Here is a 19,581-nt window from a genome sequence, read left to right on the forward strand (position 1 = left end):
AGAAATAACCACAAGGCCATCATGAGAAATAAGCACACTAAATCTAAGACAGAATGCCCAAACACAGCTTGGCATACAATAAGCATTTAATTGTTTCTTTGACAGCCAGGCCTGGGTAGCAAGTAGATGAGTGATCAAGTTGCGTTTAGGGCTGAACCCTCTTTGACATAATGGAAAACTTGACCATATTCAATTCTCTGTGACCTGAGCTGCCTGAGCCCTGAGTGGGTGTCAATAAACACTGATTGATTGATTTAGGATGTCAGTAAAAACGGAAAGGCTGGATTACTTATCCAGATGTTGGCAATTGTTCTTCCCGAGAGACTAACAGCACATCCAGTCTTCAAGAAACCATCACTGAGGTTAAATTCTCTCCACTTAAAAAACAGTAATTCCATTTACTTTCTCCAATTAAATATACCAGCAAAGTAAGGGAAACTCAGTAAGGAGAGAGAATTCCCACAGTGATTCCTTCCTAGATGCCACCTTAACCCAAGGCAGTCTGTGGTTTTTCTGAGCCTTGGGAGGCTGCATCATTTCAAGATAGGACGGAATAAGACATTTAGGATTAGATAACCCTCCCCAAACCCCAAAAATTACAACAGCCAGGTACACACTAAATCTCCAGTTAACCCCCCAAAACAAAACAGTATCACAGCTCTGCTGTGACCTAAACTTTCCTCCAGCTCTGCAACTACAAAAGTCCGTTCTTCTACTCCACCGACAGGCGGTCCATCTGCAAAATGGAGATGATAATGCCTAACACTAACTCGATACAGATGTAAATGAGAATGTGTTCAGAATTTTGAGCAACTTGGAAAATAAGTGACGGATTACTGAAGATGATTTTGGCTGCCTCGGATGCCAACTTTTAGGGACAAATAAACCATCTCCTCCCTCCAAATGCTGGATTTTGTGAGCCTGCTCCAAAGCCCCAAATCCCAAACAGGGAAGGGGACAGATGGGTGTACACATACTGTGTAGCAAGGGCAAAGAGGTTTCACCTACTTCAACCGTGCTTAAGGTTTAAGTTGCTTATGTGATTCCAGGCAGGCCCTCAAGTCAGAAAAAAAAAAAAAAAAAAAGGTGCCCAGTGAGGGTTGTCGGGTATATATATTAGAAAAAAAGTTGTAAGAAAGGGAGGTTAGACCATTTATAAGGCCTTCCTTTATTTCTCTTTCATTTTAAAAAGTAAAACATTACAACATCATGGCACTATAGCAAAAATTCTACTTGTTCTAAAATGAGTCTTACTTTCTATTCCTATTTTAAGTCCTAAGTGAAAAGGACAAAAAAAAAAAAAAAAAAAAGACAGCAAGATTATATCTGGGATGATCAGTCCCTAAATCGATTTCATCCACTGGGAGCAACAAAATGAAAACAACCGAGCACCATCCCCACTTCATTACCCCCCACCCGTTGTAACGGGTACAGAAAAGGGAAGTCAACAGGAAAGAAGAACACAGGGGTGAGAGAAGGAAAGTAGAATGGAAAGAAGGCAAAAGTAAGATGCCCTGGCTCTGCGCTTCATGGAGGGAACCTAACATGAGCTTCCCCCTCCCCCGCCAAGTACTCTGGACTCATTCACAACGCCTTCCTAAAATCTGCAATTTCGCTTTCTCCCCGCCAACCCGAAAAGGGAGAATTCCTAAGACCTCTTCGTGGTCTGCAGATAACACTGGGTTGGGGTTGTGAGCTTGGGGTGTGGGGTAGAAAGATCGCTTGAAATTTCGTATCCATAAATGGTAGAGCCGTGTTCCTTTGTACACGATCCTTAATGAAAATCACATGTTTCACAAACACGGGTAGACCTTTTTTTGACACATAATTCCCAATTAACGGTAGAAATTCCACAGCGAGGGCTCACAAGGCCATTCGGGCCTCTAGAGTTCGCTTTCTCAAACTTTCTCGGGGAGAGCCGCGCGGCTGGGGGCCCGGCGACATCGCCATCCCGGTCCCGGCGAGGGCTCTCCCGGGGTTAGGGCGCGAGGACGGGAGCCCCGCGCCCTCCCGCTCGGCCCGCAGCGCCCAGGCGCGGTCACGGGAAAGACAGAGAAAGAGCGAGAGAGGGAGGGAGGGAAAGGGAAAGGGAAGGGAGGGCCGAGGGAGAGGAGGGAGCGCGCGCGGGCGGGTGCGGCCCGGGAAGGCCCGGCCCGTGCCCCGCGGCCGCCCTGACCCGCTCGGCGCCGGCCGGCGCTTACCTTCCAGGTAACAGCTGGAGGACGACGAGAGACCCTTCTTGGATTTGCAGCCCACCAACTTCAAGCAGATCTCCAACATTTTCGCGTGCCGGCGGCCTGGCGGCCGGCCCCGCCCGGCTCACTGCGCCGCGCGCTCAGGCCCGGCGCGCCCCGCTGGCCCCGCGCGCCCTCCCGCGCCCCGGCGGCCCCGCCACGCCGCCTCGCCAACGCCCCGCGCGCCCGCCCATGGCCGCGGCGGCTGCGTCTCGGTCTCCGCTCGGGACGCTCCAGTTAACAAAGGGCCCGGAGTCCGGCCCGCGAGGCCCGCCCCCGCCGCTACCGCCGCCGCCTTAACCCTCTCCGCTCCGCGCCGCGCCGGCCAGGCGGCCGCCCCGCTCTTCCCGGCGATCGCAGGCCCACCCCGGCCTTGGCCCTCTGCGGGGTTCCCAAACCTACCCGGGGCCGGCTTCTAAGTCAATAGGGGGGCTGTTTTGAGGTGCAGCGTCTAGTGGTTCTCAACGTTGCTAAGTCCTAACGTCCCAAGAAAGACCCGGGCTACTCGGGCTGCCAGGAGCGCAGGCCTGCTCAGCACCACCTTTGGAACCTCGAGTATCCCTCTGGCGAGATGCCCCCAACCTGCACTGCTTACAGCAGAACAACGCTGGTGCGAGGGGGCTCTGGTAAACCCTGCGTCCCCAAAATGTTGGTGAATAATGCAAATTCCTTTGCAGTTAACAATACTGGTTTCATTTAAGTTCACTGAGTTTACAGTGATTAAGGCTAACTCAGTGGGTGTGTAAAAGAATGAATAATCAGAGAGCTAGAACCCACATGACAACCCCCCAAGGTATGCAAGACCTTTGTCAAATCATACATTCATACAAGGAGGTGGCTGGAAACGGAAGAAGTTAAGTTCAAATTCAAACATAATTTCTGATTATAAGTAAAGGCAATCCAGCTTTCACAACAAGTACCCATCAGAGGCAGGGCCCACGTCCCTGCTTTGCCTTATTTTCTTCACGAGGAAACTTTTTTCCTTGTTTGGTAAATGCCATGGGTACTATTATTTAAAACCCATTTCACTGCTGTATAGGGCTGAAATCTTTAGAACTCTGGTTAGGACTGACAATATACATTATTATACATAAAATTACAATAATCACAATAGTGTATTACTTGGCATAAAGCCAGAAATCTAGATCGGTGGGAAATAACAGGGAACCCAATCACACCAAATCATTTAATAAAAATCAGATATATTTCAGTAACAATGAGAAAAGGGATTTATTTAATAAATATTTATTTAACAAAGAGTGTCAGATAACCACAGCAGAAAAATTACTGTAGCTCACATCTTAGCACACCCCTATAACGAGAGAGAATAGGTACTGAGACCTTACTATGTGTCAGACACTTATGGGAAACCTGTTCCATTCACCGCAACACCGCGTTTGCACAATGATCCTGTGAGGAAAAGAGAATCTGTATCCCAATTCTTCAGATTAAAACCTGACAGAGAAGTCACGCGACCTGCCCAAGGCACCTTAGTTGGAAACCAACCCTGCTTTGCCCAGTCCCAAGGATCAGGCTCCTGACCAGTGCATGACACAGCCCCTCCCATCAATAATAAGTTCCAAGTAGATTAAAACCTTGGATTTCTGGGGATGCCTGGGTGGCTCAGTTGTTAAGCGTCTGCCTTCAGCTCAGGTCATGATCCCAGGGTCCTGTGATGGAGCCCTGCATCGGGCTCCCTGCTTCTCCGTCTCCCACTCCCCCTGCTTGTGTTCCCTCTCTGGCTGTCGCTGTCTCTCTGTCAAATAAGTAAATAAAATCTTCATAAATAAATAAATAAATAAATACAGCCTTGGATTTCCGTATCTTCAGTTAAATAGCTAACATCGTGTATTTCAGAGGAAGGGCTGGTTAAGAGACCCTGTCTGCGAGTGATCACGCCCAGAAGGCAAAGCTGGACTCGTGTGTATACCTCCCAGCCTGTCCCGTAACAACAGAAATCTGGGTATCTTGGAGTGGCTAAGTAACAAGATCTTCATATAGGTCTGCCAAATACAGCACATAAAAATTCACAATTGGACTGGATGGGACCAGTGTACATCACAGGGGCTCTCAGCCATGGCATCCTCAGCTCTTCGAGGGTGTCCTACCAAATTCTGATCAATGTACAAAATGTGTCTGTCCTGCAGCTGAGTGGCCCTAGGTCTGGCTAGTGCTGTGGTACCAGCTCAGGGCTCATGAGCCCCTAAGAAGGTGTGGTCCAGGAAATAGGGACGCAATTCCCACCACGTGGAGACACAAAGTGATAAGTGCACCAACATTGGATGCTGTCTAGGTTCTGGGAGGCACTGTCGTTCTGCTAGTCGCAGGTAGGGACTGCTGACTTGTTTAGTGTTGTCTTAAAAACTTTCAAACTCCACTTGTACAGCCAAAAATAAAATTCAAAGGGTGCCACCAGTACAAACTGAAAAATACAGTATATCTGTTTTGGTGCCCTTCTGGAAAGTTCAAGGGCTTTGGATCAAGCTACAATAAAGTCCATCATTGATACAGCAATACAGATGTAAAGAACTATATCTAAATTGGCAGTTTAATGCTAAGAATTATATACTAATAGGGATTTTTCTGGTTCTAACCATATTCTTGAATACTATCAGTTAATACAGGCCCAGATATTTGTTTGCATGTCCTGTACTTTATATTGGATGTAAGTTTATTTTAAAAAGCTAATGACTATTACTAATATTCTCTTCTTGAGTCTACAATGACTTTATCCTCTTAAGTCCTCTTAAAATGAGTAATGCTTATAAACAGTGTCCAAATCTTTTAAATTTTAGTTATAAAACCATGCATCAACAGGCCTGGCAAAACACGGAATTAGCAACAACGAATACTGAAAATTTTGCCAAACTGTACAGTACCATATCAAACTGTTCTTTCCAGATCCAGATTTTGATGGTTTTGAAACTCATTTGCAAGATACAAAAAGCATTGTTCCAAGTAAATAAAGGAGAGCCTCCATCTTTTTGCTAGAATGAAAAAAGGCCCAAGAAAGCTGCCCCTTAAGCAACCTTAAAGCCACAGGCATTAACTTAAACAAGCAAAGAAATGAAAAAGACTGTGAACTAACTTGTTTGTTCTGTTGCATTCAGTTTGGGAAAGAAACATATGTTTCATATGCGCCTGATATGTGCCAGGCACAAGGTCCCAACAATTCCATTTCACAGGTAAGGAAACCTGCGGGGGCGGGGAGAGGGTTCTAAGTTCTCACAGCCCGAAAGCAGTATGGTCCAAAGCCCCTGACCTTTCCAAAATGGCACATAATTTTCAATTTAAGTGGAAAGATACTATGAGCAAAGCTAGAGGATGAAATAAAAATCATTAACTGTTGGGAAAAATGTTTTAAGAGAAAACAATTCAGAGAATTAGAACTATTTAAAAATATTTTAAAATGTATTCAAAAAGAATGAATTTAGGGCCTTAATTAAAGTATGTGATCTGAGCCATATTTCTGGAAGTATAGTTCATGGACTTTTTAGAAAAAATTTTATCTACTTGTTTGAGGGGAGGGGGGCGAGCGAGCAAGCGCGCACGCGAGCAGAAGAAGGGGCAGAGGGGGAGAGAGAACTCCAAGCGGAGCCGGAGCCAGAGGGGAGGCTGGACCTCACAGGTGCACCTGTGGATAACCTATTTTGAATCACCTGGGACACTCTCTTAAAAGGCACACTCTTGGGGGTGCCTGGGTGGCTTAGTCATGATTTCAGGGTCATGGAATTGAGCCCCCACTTCATGCTCCCCACTGGGCTGGAGCCTGCTTGGGATTCTCTCCCTCTCCCTTCCGCTCTGCCCCTCCCCGAGCGCACACAGGCATGAGCGCCCGCTCCCTCCCTCTCTCTTTCTCTCAAATACTCTCTCTCTCTCTCTCTCAAATAAATAAATACATAAATCTTTACCCAGAAATAAATAAAGAAATAAAATAAAATGCAGACTCCTGGTTTCTATTCTAGTCTTTAGAATCAGAATACATGGAATGGGCTCCATCTTAACAAGTTCCCCAGAGGATCTGTGTGTATACTTAAGGTTGAAAACCACACGTTTTCGAGAAGAGTTGCTTCTTATTTTCACCAGGAATAGGACAAACAGGAATGGGTTATTTCTAAAATTTTTTCCCTTTAATGGCAATTTTTTCTTTATATATTTTTACAGATTTTATTTATTTGAGAGAGAGAGAGTGAGCAAGCACGAGCAGGGAAAGGGCAGAGGGAGAGGGTGAAGCAGACTCCCCACGGAGCAGGGAGCCCCACAAAGGGCTCAATCCCAGGACCCTGGGATCCTGACCTAAGCTGAAAGCTTAACTGAGCCACCCAGGTGTGCCCCTAAAGGCAGTATGTTTAATTCTAGAACAAGTTACCAAAAGAGGATGCTTCTCTTATGATTTTAGGCTAAAGACAATTTTTTTTCAAGTTTGGAGTTCAGTCCTATTTAAAAAGGGGAGGTGAAGTGGGTTAAGGGACAGAGGCAGGAAGCCTGCCATGTGGCCTGGTTTGGGACTCCCCCAGAACCAAATGATCCCAAATGTGACTGACCCCTCCACTATTTCCACCTCAGCCAATAACTCTGGGGTGGAGGGTGTGGAGAGCAAACATCTTGAGGCACGTACACGCTGTTTCACGTGCACCTGCCAAAAATCCCACTTGCTCTGACTCTGCAAACACTCTCCAGTGACAGCCCGCTGGCTTCTCTGGCTCTGCGTGTCCAGCGTGTGTCCAAATGAAGGGAAGGAGGCTCAGAAGAGCCTATCAGTCACATCCATTCTGGCCACTGTATAAGGACACTCATGTTGCTCTTTGTCTCGTAAGCTTTCGGGAAGACTGAACGACCTGGGGGTTGAGTGTCGCAAGGCCTGCTGACTCTGGACTGGGGAGGCCCCGCCGTGGAGGCTGGGTGAGCTACGTCTCGCAGCCTGGCCCTCAAGAGCACCTCTGCCACGCGCTGCGGTGGCCTGGGCAAGTGACCTCACCTCCCAGAGCCTCCACTGTCTCAGCTGTCACACTGGGGGGAGGCACTCTCTCACAGGGTTATGAAGATTAGGAACAACACATGGAAGGGGATCCACAAACAGTAGCTATGGTTATTTCCAGACGAGATCGGTCGCGTTCAGGGTGGTATGGCCGTAGACTGCTATGGTTATTTCCAAAAGAGCCCTCTTACCAGATCAGATGATGGACTGGGTTCCTGCCTAAGTCTTAACTGGGACTAAGTCAAGAGCTAAAATTAACAAATGTGATATGTGAAAATGATTCCAGAAAGCACCGTCTGAGGGAGTGAAAGCAGTCTGGAGGTTTTCCAAGGGACAAGGAATCCATTTATTTTATTAGGGAAAGAAACACTAGCTATGGAGTAGGACTAGCAACGACGATGGCAATGTCCCGGAGTCCCACCTTCCGTCGGGCAGCCAGGGACTACAACCACAGCTTGGTGGCAAATCACAGAGTCCACACCCCACATCTTTAATGGGGGCCTGTTTCAGGCCCAGGACCTGACGAGCTAGCAGCACACAGGACTGTCTTTCAGGTAACACTGACACAATTCTCAGCTGGAGGCCAAGCCTGAACTGTCTTCCAGTAAAACTACTTTCTAGAAAAATCTCATTATCGTAAGGCTCTACTACATGTTTATAATTAACAAGTCAAATATAACTATTAAACTAACTTTTCTCTAAGAGGAAGCTAATTTATTATTGGTATGCCCATTTTATTCTTTATTAATTTTAATTTTTGTCTTATACCAAGGTTAAAAATCAAATAGTACTCAAGTTTTGTAATAAACACAGCAGTCCCCTGACACCATCCCTGAGCCTCCAGCTCTTGAGGCAGGCAGCCTCCTTCAGATTTCTAATTAATATCCTCATGTTGTTGTTTCTGGATTCGTCAGCTTTCCACATTATATATTAACTTATTACAGTAGTGTCCCAATATCCCTAAACAGTAAAATCATAATTTTGGGTTAAGTCAATGGTCAGTGTATACATTGCTGTGATTATGTAAATATTGTTCACTGTTCTGTCAATAATATACTATGCATGTTTCCTTTATTTATCTTGGAGATACTAATTGCCTTGATTTTTTTCATTTGGTTAATCTTCTACACATCTATTATTATTACCCCCCAAATATTTCAAAGATCCATCAAACACCTAAGTAGTATTTTTTCCAAATACTAAAACACTTGAAATATTCCCAGTTCTATTTATTTTTATTTTTAAAAATATTTTACTTATTCATTTATTTGAGAGGGAGAGAGAGCGTGCAAGGGGGGAGAAGGAGAGGAAGAGAGACAAGCAGACTATGTGCTAAGCAGGAGCCCAATGTGGGGTTCGATCCTATGACCCCGACATCATGACCTGAACTGAAACCAAGAGTCATATGCTCAACCAGCTGAGCCACCCAGGTGCCCCCTCAGTTCTATTTACTGACTTCCATCCTCGTTTTGCTGGAATACATTGTCCAGTGGCTTCCTGAAAAAAAGAGGGGAGGGAGGGTACATTCCAGAAAATGCCTTTCTTTTATCCTACTCTGACAGTTTGGGTGGGTATATAGAATTCTAGGTTAAAATTAATTTTTCCCAGTTAATTTTGAAGATGTTTCTTCACTAGCTTCTAGTTTCTAGTATTGTTTAGAAATGCAATTCCACTCTGATTCTTGATCCTTTATATATGAAGCTGTTTTTCTCTTTGGAAGCTTTGGAGTATCTTCTAATACCCTTGGTGTTCTGAAATTTCACAATGACACAGCTGGGAATGAGTCTTTTATCATGTTGGCACTCAGGAGCTAAAACAATTCAAAGATTTAAGTCATTTAGCTCTGGAGAACACTCTGAGGTTTTCCCTGATGCTATCTCCTCAGTTTTCCTCTATTTTCTTTTGGCTCTCTCCTTCTAGAATTCCTATCGGATGGATACTGAAGCCCTGGGACTGAGCTTCCAATTTTCTTATCCAATCTCTCTCACTGTCCACGTCTTTTCTTTATGTACTGCTTCCTGCAATAAGGTGTATTCTGAGTCTTCTGCTGAATTTTAAAATTTGGCTATAATGTTCTCAATATTAAAGAGCTCATTATTATTCTGATGTTCTCGTTATTCTATTATTGTGATTATTTTTATTAACACTTGCTTGATGTTTGCAATATGTCTCTATGAGCACAGCAAAGGCTAATTCTTCTGGACTTTTCTTCTGTTTTCTGTATTGTCTTTATTTCAACCAAGGTTTTTTGGGTTTTTTTTTTTCCCCCTTCTGCGATCTGCGAATGTTTTACCTTTTATCTGCTGGAGACTCTTCTCTAATATTTAGAGAAATCTGCTTGTCCATTCATCAGAAATAAATGAGGGACTACGTGGAGAGGCACAACAACTGGTGGACTTCAGTCAGGAACCGTGGTGAGCTCACTTTTCCATCAAGAGAATCCCCAAATGTTGGTCTCTGTAGGGCTTTTTCTAGGGCCATTCACTTTTGTTTGTTTGTTTTTCCCAGAAAAGAAATTTTGCCTCTCCTCTCTGTTAGGGCCCTGGCTGACAATTATTAGAAGAGGGTGGAGAATCTCACTATTCAGTAGGCAGTCTTTAAAAAAAAAATCTGCTCAGGGCACCTGGCTGGCTCAGTAGGTAGAGCACACTGGACTCTTGATCTTGGGGGGAGCTCAAGCCCTCTGCTGAGTGCAGAGCTTACTTTAAAACAAAACAACTCAGGGCGCCTGGGTGGCTCAGTTGGTTAATGTCTGCCTTTGGCTCAGGTCTAAACCCCCACCCTCATCAGGCTTCCAGCTCAGTAAAGAGTCTATTTCTTTCTCTCCCTCTGAGTCTGCTTCTCGCTCTCTCTCCCTCTGATTCTTCCTAGCGTTCATTCTCTCTCTGTGTCTCATTCTCTCTCTGTCAAATAAACAAATAAAATCTTAAAAGAAAAAACTCTTCTTTTGCTCATTCCACTGCTTTCAGCCCCTTGGCTTCTTTGTATCCATGGTGGGGGGAGCGCCCCTGAGTGAGAGCCTCCATAGACCACTTTGTCAATGTACCACTTCCAGCCCCGAACAGGAGGGAAGGGGAGGTGCTCATCTGCTGTACGGAGTTGGGGAGCAGCGGAGCAGCGTGAACCTAAACACTCCTTTTACCGACTTTCAATCGATCCCCTGGATTCAGTTACAGGCCTCACCACTCCCTGCTTTCTGTAGTACTAACGCCTCTAACGTCCATTTTCTTCTCAGGCCCTTACAAGCACACACTGGCTCACGTCCAGTGTCTCTCTCAGAAGAGGCTAGGCTTCAGCTTGCTTTTGACTGCCTTCCATTTTCAAAAATGTGTTCACCTTTCTTATCCTCTTATCCTTTTGCCCTTATGAATTTTCACTTAGGAAAAAATATCTTTATTATCATTTCAGTACAGCTTTGGGAGCAAATGGAGATAAAAAGAGGTCTTCCGTGTTTAATTATCTTTCATCAGAATCTATTTCGCCCGTTTTAGAGACGAGACAACTGAGGCACCGACAGATTAAATAACTTGCACGGGGTCTTAGAGCAAGCAAGGTATGGCAGAGCCAGGAAAAGAACCCAGATCTCCAAACTCCCTTGTTAAATTTTTTTCCATTACATCACCCCCGCTAGGTAGGTACCCATAATCAAGAACTGACAGTCCAGTTTCAGGACACCAGGCTGCAAAACTATTTTAAAATTTGTGGCACACTCTAGGTCTCAAATCATAATACTGCTGCTGGTGAAGATACAACCAAATCCTGAATTCTTAAACCCAGCTGAATCCACTTACAAGTTAAGCTAGAAACAGATATACAATTAAACAAAAAATAGTTTGGGATAATTCATATTAAACACTAAATGCTTGAATTCAACTCAAAGAAGTTTCAAACATTTTTGTGAATTGTCTCTGTCCCTTTACTTTGGTTAACTTACAAAAGGAATGCCAAAGAATTTTATTTTAAATCCATAAAACTCTTGTTTGTTTGCCTTTAATCTGAATAGTGAATAAAGATTATAATATCTAGAAAACAAATAAAACAATAGCAATGTTGCAACAATCAAAATGCTTCAGACTATCATCTGGAGAGTAAGGTACCCTGAAGGGCACTTAGGCAGAAACATTGATAAAGGAACAAATAAGGAACAAAAACACCCAGCACTGGCTATTTATAAGCAAGACAGCTTTTACTTCCAGATGCTGCTTTTGGCTTTCATAGCTTTGCTCACTTTGACCTGGGAAACCAGTGGTTAATTTCCCCCTCTCTTTCTCTAAGACTGAAAGAATCTGGCCAGCAGTGAGCAGGCCTGAGAGATCACGTTACTTGGGGGTGGGGGAGGCAGGCAGCTGGAGGGAGTGTAGAGAGAAAGGCCAGTAGGGAAGGAAAACACGTCGCCTGAACCTCCCCACAGGGCAAGGCCCTGCAGGGATCAGGAGGTTTGCAGAAGGGCCGGTGTTTATCCAGGTTATCTCTGGGGCAGCTGACATGGGCTATGCAAGTATGGGCTCCTTCAGCATTAAGACCCTCTCAGCAGCCTACAGCTGCTCCTGGGAAAGGCGAATTTCTCGATAATTGTTAGTGAGGATGAAAAACTGGAACTGAAACACTGGAGGAGTTTTATGTTTGTTTCTTCAAAACATTCAGCAGCAGTTTGTTTTGTTGTCAAGGTTTTTGAATGCACATAAAGGACTAATGGGTCCAGAAGCTTTGCCCCCACACTTGTTAGAAATCACTGTTGTCCTTCGAGAAGCAATGGCATCTCCAAATGAAATGGTACAGCTTCTTCCTCCTACAGCGTCAGATTCCGTGTATTAATCCAAAGCTACATATTAACCAGAGAAGAACAGCTACCAATAACACTGGAGAAATGACTCGACTGGTTAAGTGGCCCTGTGGTGATGTCAGGAGGAAAGAGTCACTTGAAAAAGAAAATGACAAAGAGTTCTGCTTTCAAAGTCCATTGGCAGAAACCGCCTGTCTGTCACCCTACTGACCAGCTGGTGCACAAGCTCTACATTCAATGAAGCAACTCCCAAATCGGATTTAACCGCTAAGTTAATTTTCACAGTTCCTAAGCAATAATAATTCATATTTTTTACTATTTCAGCAGAAAGAGCATTCTGATGCTATTATAAAACAATAGTAAAAGTTAACTCCTGAATAAGGTTTAGGCCAATAACTATACATATCAGCTAGACTTTCTCTGAGGAAAAACGAATGGGAATCCCACACAGACTAGTTACAGGAACCCCCACGCCAACAATGGTCCCTAACTTCTGTTCTCCTCTCTTACCCTCTACCCTTGAGTTTTAGACCTTAACCTTAGTTGTAGACGGACACATGGCCCCAGAGTAAAGACGACATTTCCTAGTCTCTCTCGTACCTCAGCATTACCATGTCACTAAGTTTTAACCAAAGGTACGTGAGCAGAAATAATACATGCCTCTTTCTCTCTTTCTTTTTTTTCTTTAATTTATTTATTTGACAGACAGAGATCACAAGTAGGCAGAGAGGCAGGCAGAGAGAGAGGGAAGCAGGCTCCCCACTAAGCAGAGAGCCTGATGCGGAGCTCGATCCCAGAACCCCGAGATCATGACCCAAGCCGAAGGCAGAGGCTTAAATCACTGAGTCACCCAGGCGCCCCCACATGCCTCTTTCTTAAAAGGAATGCGCAGCCCCCCTTTCTACCACTCCCTGCACAAGAACAGGACAGCTGGAGTGGCCATTTGGAACTGAGGGAGAATCCACATTTTAAAGAGTAGCAAGATGAAGGTGTCTGACCCATATAGCCAGACTAGTAGTAGTAGTAGACCCAGTAGCCAGGACTGCTACTGTCAGCCTGCTGCAGAGGAGGGAGATAAACACCAGCTTTGCTAAAGCTGCCGGTATTCTGCATCTGTTAGAACAGCCACATAGTCTTTGTCGTAATATTAAAATACCAGTTTTAACTCATAGAGATTAAACATTTCTAAATCAATTATTTCTTTTCTTTATCTATCAAAAACTGTTAACTGGAAAGCAAGCATTAGAAACAGTCTCACAACCTTCAGAAAACGAGAACGTGTCTTACTTAAATAATCGACATAAAACACGCAGCTCCGTGTCCAGCTCATAGTAAGCACTCAAATATCACATGTTAATTATTAGTACCGTTAGCGGCCCCCCCACCCTTCCATAATCTCTGGTAAGGAAGATTAAAAAATTCCTCCGTTCTACCATATAGCTGATAAAGACCTTGTATCCAGAATACAGAGACTCTATCACTCAATAATAAGACAGTATACCAACCAAATAAAAAAGAGGTAAAGGACTTTTAATTGATGTCACGGAAGAAGAAATACAAATGGCCAATAAGCACATAAAAAGAAGCTCGGGGGATGCCTGGGTGGCTCAGTTGGTTGAGCGGCTGCCTTCGGCTCAGGTCGTGATCCCAGCGTCCTGGGATCGAGTCCCACATCGGGCTCCTTGCTCAGCAGGGAGCCTGCTTCTCCCTCTGCCTCTGCCTGCCTCTCTGTCTGCCTGTGCTCACTCGCTCTCTCTCCCTCTATCCCTGACAAATAAATAAGTAAAATCTTTACAAAAAAAAAAAAAAAGAAGCTCGGTATTGGGGCACCTGGGTGGCTCAGTGGGTTAAGCCTCTGCCTTCGGCTGAGGTCGTGATCTCCAGGTCCTGGGATCGAGCCCCGCATCAGGCTCTCTGCTTGATGGGGAGTCTGCTCACCCCTCTCTCTCTCTGCCTGTCTCTCTGCCTACTTGTGATCTCTGTCAAATAAATAAATAAAATCTTAAAAAAAAAAAAGATGCTTGGTATTACTGGTCATTCAAGAAATGGAAACTAAAACCACAAAGAGACACACTAAAATCAGACAGACAAAACCAAGTATTGGTGAAGATGTGGAGAAACCAGAGCCCTTGTACACTGCGGGTGGGAATGTAGAACCATACGCTGCTCTAGGGAAGAGCTTGGCAGTTTCTTAAGAAGTTCAACACAAACTTACTTTACAAGACCCAGCAGTTCTACTCCTAAGACTCTCCCTCAGAGAACTGAAGACACATATCACACAAAAACCTGTCCCTGAGTGTTCACAGCATCATTAGTCTTCATGGCCGAGAACTGGAAACCACGCAAATGTCCTTCAGTTGGTGGATGAATGAACAAAATGTGTGTCCAAAGACTAGAGGAATACACAACAGGAAAAAGGAATGATGTGCTGTAACGTGTTCTGATATACTGCCTCAAAAACGTGCTGTGAAGGGGAAGAACCCCACCACAAAGACCACATGGCACATGATCCCATTTATAGGACATGTGCACATAGGACAATCTATGGAGATGGAGAGGCGGTTAGTGGTTGCCTGGCGGAGGCTGGCGGAGTGGTTGCCGGAGAGGCACTTGCCCCACTCGGAGCCTCACTCACCTGCAAAATGGAGGCTGAACCACATAGCTATTACAGTCTTTAAAGGCTCTCCATCTGTGACCTGATTCAAGGTCCAAGGTAAATTTTTCTTTCTTCTTATTGAGGGCTTTAAAAAATGACCAGAAATTTTCTTGACTGGAAGGATCAGTCTGCTACCTTACAAATGCCTGCACTGAACCTAAAAGACTGGCTTCCCTTTATGAAGTCTGCCTAAAACCAATCAATCTTCACAAATGGATTTAGGAGCCTTTGGGCCCCAGGGGGCTGAGGGGCAAGTATTGGGCAAACCACATCAAGAATATGGACAATCAGGGGCGCCTGGGTGGCTCAGTGGGTTAAGCCTCTGCCTTCGGCTCAGGTCATGATCTCAGGGTCCTGGGACTGAGCCCTGCATCGGGCTCTCTGCTCGGCGGGGAGCCTGCTTCCCCCTCTCTGCCTTCTTCTCTGCCTGCCTCTCTGCGTACTTGTGATCTCTCTGTCAAATAAATAAATAAAATCTTAAAAAAAAAAAAAAAAAGAATATGGACAATGAACTCTGACTGCCTGGGATCAATTCCTAGTTCAACACCTCCAGAGCAAGCAAGCCAGAAAGCCTTATTTAAATAAAAAAAAAAGAGTCCAGAGACCTGGTATTCAACTTCCTGCCAGTGAGCTGTATAAAGACAAGAAGTGTGGGGCTTTCAGTCTCTCGTACATCATCTCCTAAGGACTGAAGGTACCACTTAATTCCTCAGCTTCCCAATATACAGGTGACAAAACTGTCTTTAACTTTGTCCTACAGTTACACATCATGAAGGGAATGCTAGCTCTTAACTCTAGCTAGAATTCGCATATCTGATTCCCAGTTCTCAAAAAGCCCCAGAGAGGAAATTTGACAATATTCAGTATCTATCAAAATTGCAAATATATTTATCAGCAATTCTATTTTGGAGATTTAACTCTACAGACTTACCTACACATACATACACAACTGAGTACGAGTGCATGCACGCACACACATCTTCACTGAAGCAAATATCTATCACTAAGTTAAATAAACTCTAATCTTCATCTTCAAAATGGGGTACATTTGCATCTGGACGGGAGTACATGAAGCTGTCCAAGAAGCATGACAGTATTTTTAAAAGGGATCAAATTTCAGATCCTCAATTTCATACATAACCTATTCCTAAAACTGATCGGCCCGAGAACACCTCTGCCACTTCTTCCTAATGCTGCTTTCACAATTACTCCTTCCTTCCTTATAATGAAGAACACCTCTCTTAAGTCTCCATAGGTTTAAAAATTCCTGGTCACCAAACTATGGGACAACCTGAAAATACATGACTTTACAGGGGAAGTTTTCTTTCAAAGCAAAGCAAAGGGAGCATCATTAAGAGACAGAACATTAAACATTCTGCAGATGTTTACTGAGTATCTACTAAGAGCTAGGTATTGTCCTAAGCTCTAGGGTTACAGTGGGTAAAATACAGGAAAAAAAAAAAAAATCCCTCCCTCCAGCAGTTCATATTCTAGTAGGGGTAGACAGACAGCAAAATCAATTAGTAAATTACAAAGTATGTAAGAAGGTAAAACTGCTTGGGAGAAAAAGCATGTGAGTAGGACAGGGATGCTGAGGTCAGGGAGTGGGGACTGGATTGTAACTTTTTATTTTTTAATTTTTTTGGAAAGGTTTTATTTATTCATTTAATAGAGACAGCGAAACAGAACACAAGCAGGGGGAGTGGGAGAGGGAGAAGCAGGCTTCCCATTGAGCAAGGAGCATGATGCAGGGCTCAATCCCAGGATCCTGGGATCATGACCTGAGCTGAAGGCAGATGCTTAGTGACTGAGCCACCCAGGCACCCCTAGGTTGTAATTTTAAATAAAGTGATCAGAAAAAACACTGCTGAAAATTTAAAAAAAAAAAAAAAATTGAGCAAAGACCCAGAAGACGGAGAGTAAACTATGGGGAAAGCACTTTCCTAACATAGGGAACAGCAAGTACAAAGGTAGTGGGGCAGGGAGGGTGACTGGGAAAAGTTCCAGGAAGAGCAAGGTGGATGGAACAGAGTCAGCAAGAAAGAGAGCAAAAGGCAGTTAGACAGAGGTTGCAGGGGCACAGGAAGATCTTGTCTGCCTAAGGTGACTATGGAGACTTTGGCTTTTATTTTGAAGGAACTGGGAAGGCACGGGAGGCTTGGGTCAGAAAGACAGGAATCAGATTACATATAAAGGGATTATTTTGACTGAACCAGGAGTAGACAACCAGGGACTAACACTGACCTCTGGGTGAATGAGTCTGGGAAGGGTCTGTTCCTTCTTTTTCTATTTCCTGGGAAGGATGCAGGGAATTAATATTATTTCTTCTTTAAATGGTTGGTAGAATTCACCAGTGAAGCCATCTGGGCCTGGAGTTTTCTTTGTGGAAGATTTTTAACTACAAATTTAATTTCCTTAATAGATTTAGTGTGATTCGGGTTGTCTGTTTCTTCTTGAGTGAGCTTTGGCCATTGTATCTTTCAAGGAATTGGTCTGTTTTTCCTAGCCTGATGATTAACTCACTTACTATACTTTTCCTATCTGTAGAATCCGTGTGATGTCACCTCTTTTGTTGCTAATATTACAATTTTTGTGTTCTCTCTTTTTTTTTCCTGATCAGTCTGGCTAGAGGTTTATCAATTTAATTGCTCTTTTCAAAGAACTGGCTATTGGTTTCATAGATGTACGTTTTTTGTTTTCTATTTCATTGATTCCTACATTGGTCTTTTTTTTTCTACTTAATTTAGGTTTCACAAGCCTTTATTTTTTCTAGTTTCTTAAAGTAGAAACCTAAGGTCATTTGAGAACTTTTTTCTTTTCTAATGTAAGGATTAGGATTATATAAATTTTCCTTTTGCTCCAACCCACAAACTTTATGTTACATTTTCACCTACATTCAGTTCCGAATACTTGCTAATTTTACTTTTGATTTTTTATTCTTTGATTCATGGTTTATTTGAAAATGCTGTCTAGTTTCCAAGCAGTTGAAAGATCTTCCTGACATCTTTCTGTCACTGATTCTTGATTTAATTCCACTGTGGTCCGGGATCATACCTTCTATAAATTGAACCAGCTTACATATATTGAGACTTTTGAGACTTTTTTAATGGCCCAGAAAATGGTTTATCTTGGTAAAAATTCCATGTGCACCTGAAAAGAATGTGTCCTCCACTGTCCTGGGGTGGAGTGTTCCATAAACATAAATTAAATCACACTGGTTGACTACACCGTACAAATCTCCCATGCCCTTACTAATTTCCTGTCTACTTGCCCTATCAGTTATTGAGAGGTGTTAAAATCTCTAGTTATAAATGTGAATTTCTTGCAGTCCTATCAGTTTTGATTCATGCATTTTGAATCTATCAATACATATATAAACATTTAGGATTATATCTTCTTAATGAATTAACCCCTTTATCATTATCCTTGGTAATATGTTTTGTTTTAAAACCCACTTCGGGGGCGCCTGGGAGGCTCAGTCGTTAAGCGTCTGCCTTCGGCTCAGGTCATGGTCCCAGGGTCCTGGGATCGAATCCTACAGCAGGCTCCCTGCCTGGCGGGAAGCCTGCTTCTCCCTCTCCCATTCCCCCTGCTTGTGTGCCTTCTCTTGCTGTGTCTCTCTTTGTCAAATAAATAAATAAATAAAATCTTAAATAAATAAGAAAATAAGTAAGTAAGTAAATAAATAAATAAAACCCACGTTGTCTGATATAGCTACTCAGGTTTTCTTTTGATTAATGTTAACATGGTACATCTTTTTCCACCCTTTCGCTCTTAACTTATTTGTATCTTTATAGTAAAAGCAGGCTCAGGATGCCTGGGTGATTCAGTTGGTTAAGTTCTGTCTTTGGCTCAGGTCATGATCTTGGGGTCCTGGGATTGAGCCCTGGATTGGACTCCTTGCTCAGCGGGGAACCTGCTTCTCCGTCTCCCTCTGCCACACCCCCTGCCTGTATGCTCTCAATCAATCAATCAATCAATAGATGTTGCTCCATTGTCGCCTGGCTTACACTGCTTCCAACAACAAATCTGCAGACATTAATCCTCAGTCTAATGTACGCGATGTATACTCTGGCTGCTTTTAACATTTTTCTCTATCACGAGCTTTTTTTTTTTTTAATATTTTATTTATTTATTTGACAGACAGAGAGAGCTTACCAGTGGGCAGAGAGAGAGGGGGAAGCAGGGTCCCCGCTGAGCAGAGAGCCCAACGTGGGGCTCGATCCCAGGACCCTGAGACTATGACCTGAGCCGAAGGCAGAGGCTTAACCCACTGAGCCACCCAGGCACCCCTATCACGAGTTTTAAGCAAAGTATGATGCCATTTTTCATGTTTCTTGTGGTTAGAGTTCCCTGAGATTCTTGGATCTGCGGATTCATTGCTTTCCTCACTCCAGTGATTTTCTAGCCGTGTTTCTTCTATTATTCCTTCTATTCCTCATACTTCTCCTTCAGGTGCTCTAGTCACATACACTTGGCCATCTGACACTGCCCCACACTTTACTGGTGCTCTGTTAATTTATTTTTTTCAGTTTTTTTTTTTTTTTCTTTCTGAGTTTACACTGCTGTCTTCAAAGTCAATCATCTTTATTTCTACAATATTTATACTGACATCAATTTCATCCAGCGTAGCCTTCATCTCAGCCAATGGTTTTCCTCTCTGGAAGTTCATCTTCCATGTCTCTATTTAGTACAGTCATTCATTCTGCTAGCTTCTTAAACATATGAAATACAACTGTAATTATTATTTAATGTCCATATTTACTAATTTCATCTTTTATGTCATTTCTGGTCAGTTACTGGTTGTACTTCCCACTTCTTCACATACCTAGTCATTTTTTATTGGATGGTACATGTGAATTTTACCATGCTGCATCCTAGATATTTTTTTTTTAATTTTTTTTATTTAAAGATTTTATTTATTTATTTG

At 43.5% G+C, this 19,581-nt stretch overlaps 1 protein-coding gene across 2 annotated transcripts in view; it reads right to left on the reverse strand.

Annotated features, from left to right (window-relative positions):
- ABL1 (ABL proto-oncogene 1, non-receptor tyrosine kinase) overlaps window positions 1-19,581 on the reverse strand; it is a 137,709-nt gene that overhangs the window by 44,475 nt on the left and 73,653 nt on the right. The window contains exon 1 of one of the 2 annotated variants that reach the window (XM_044264674.1): window positions 2,202-2,329. The exons of the other annotated variant lie outside the window; for it this stretch is intronic. Within the exon in view, the coding sequence (XP_044120609.1) occupies window positions 2,202-2,280 (79 nt within the window). The 5' untranslated portion in view covers window positions 2,281-2,329. Of the gene's footprint in view, window positions 1-2,201; window positions 2,330-19,581 lie in introns of those variants that run through there. 2 annotated transcript variants of the gene reach the window in all.

The sequence above is a fragment of the Neovison vison genome, chromosome 9 (genome assembly GCF_020171115.1).
Source record: "Neovison vison isolate M4711 chromosome 9, ASM_NN_V1, whole genome shotgun sequence".
NCBI classification, from domain to species: domain Eukaryota; kingdom Metazoa; phylum Chordata; class Mammalia; order Carnivora; family Mustelidae; genus Neogale; species Neogale vison.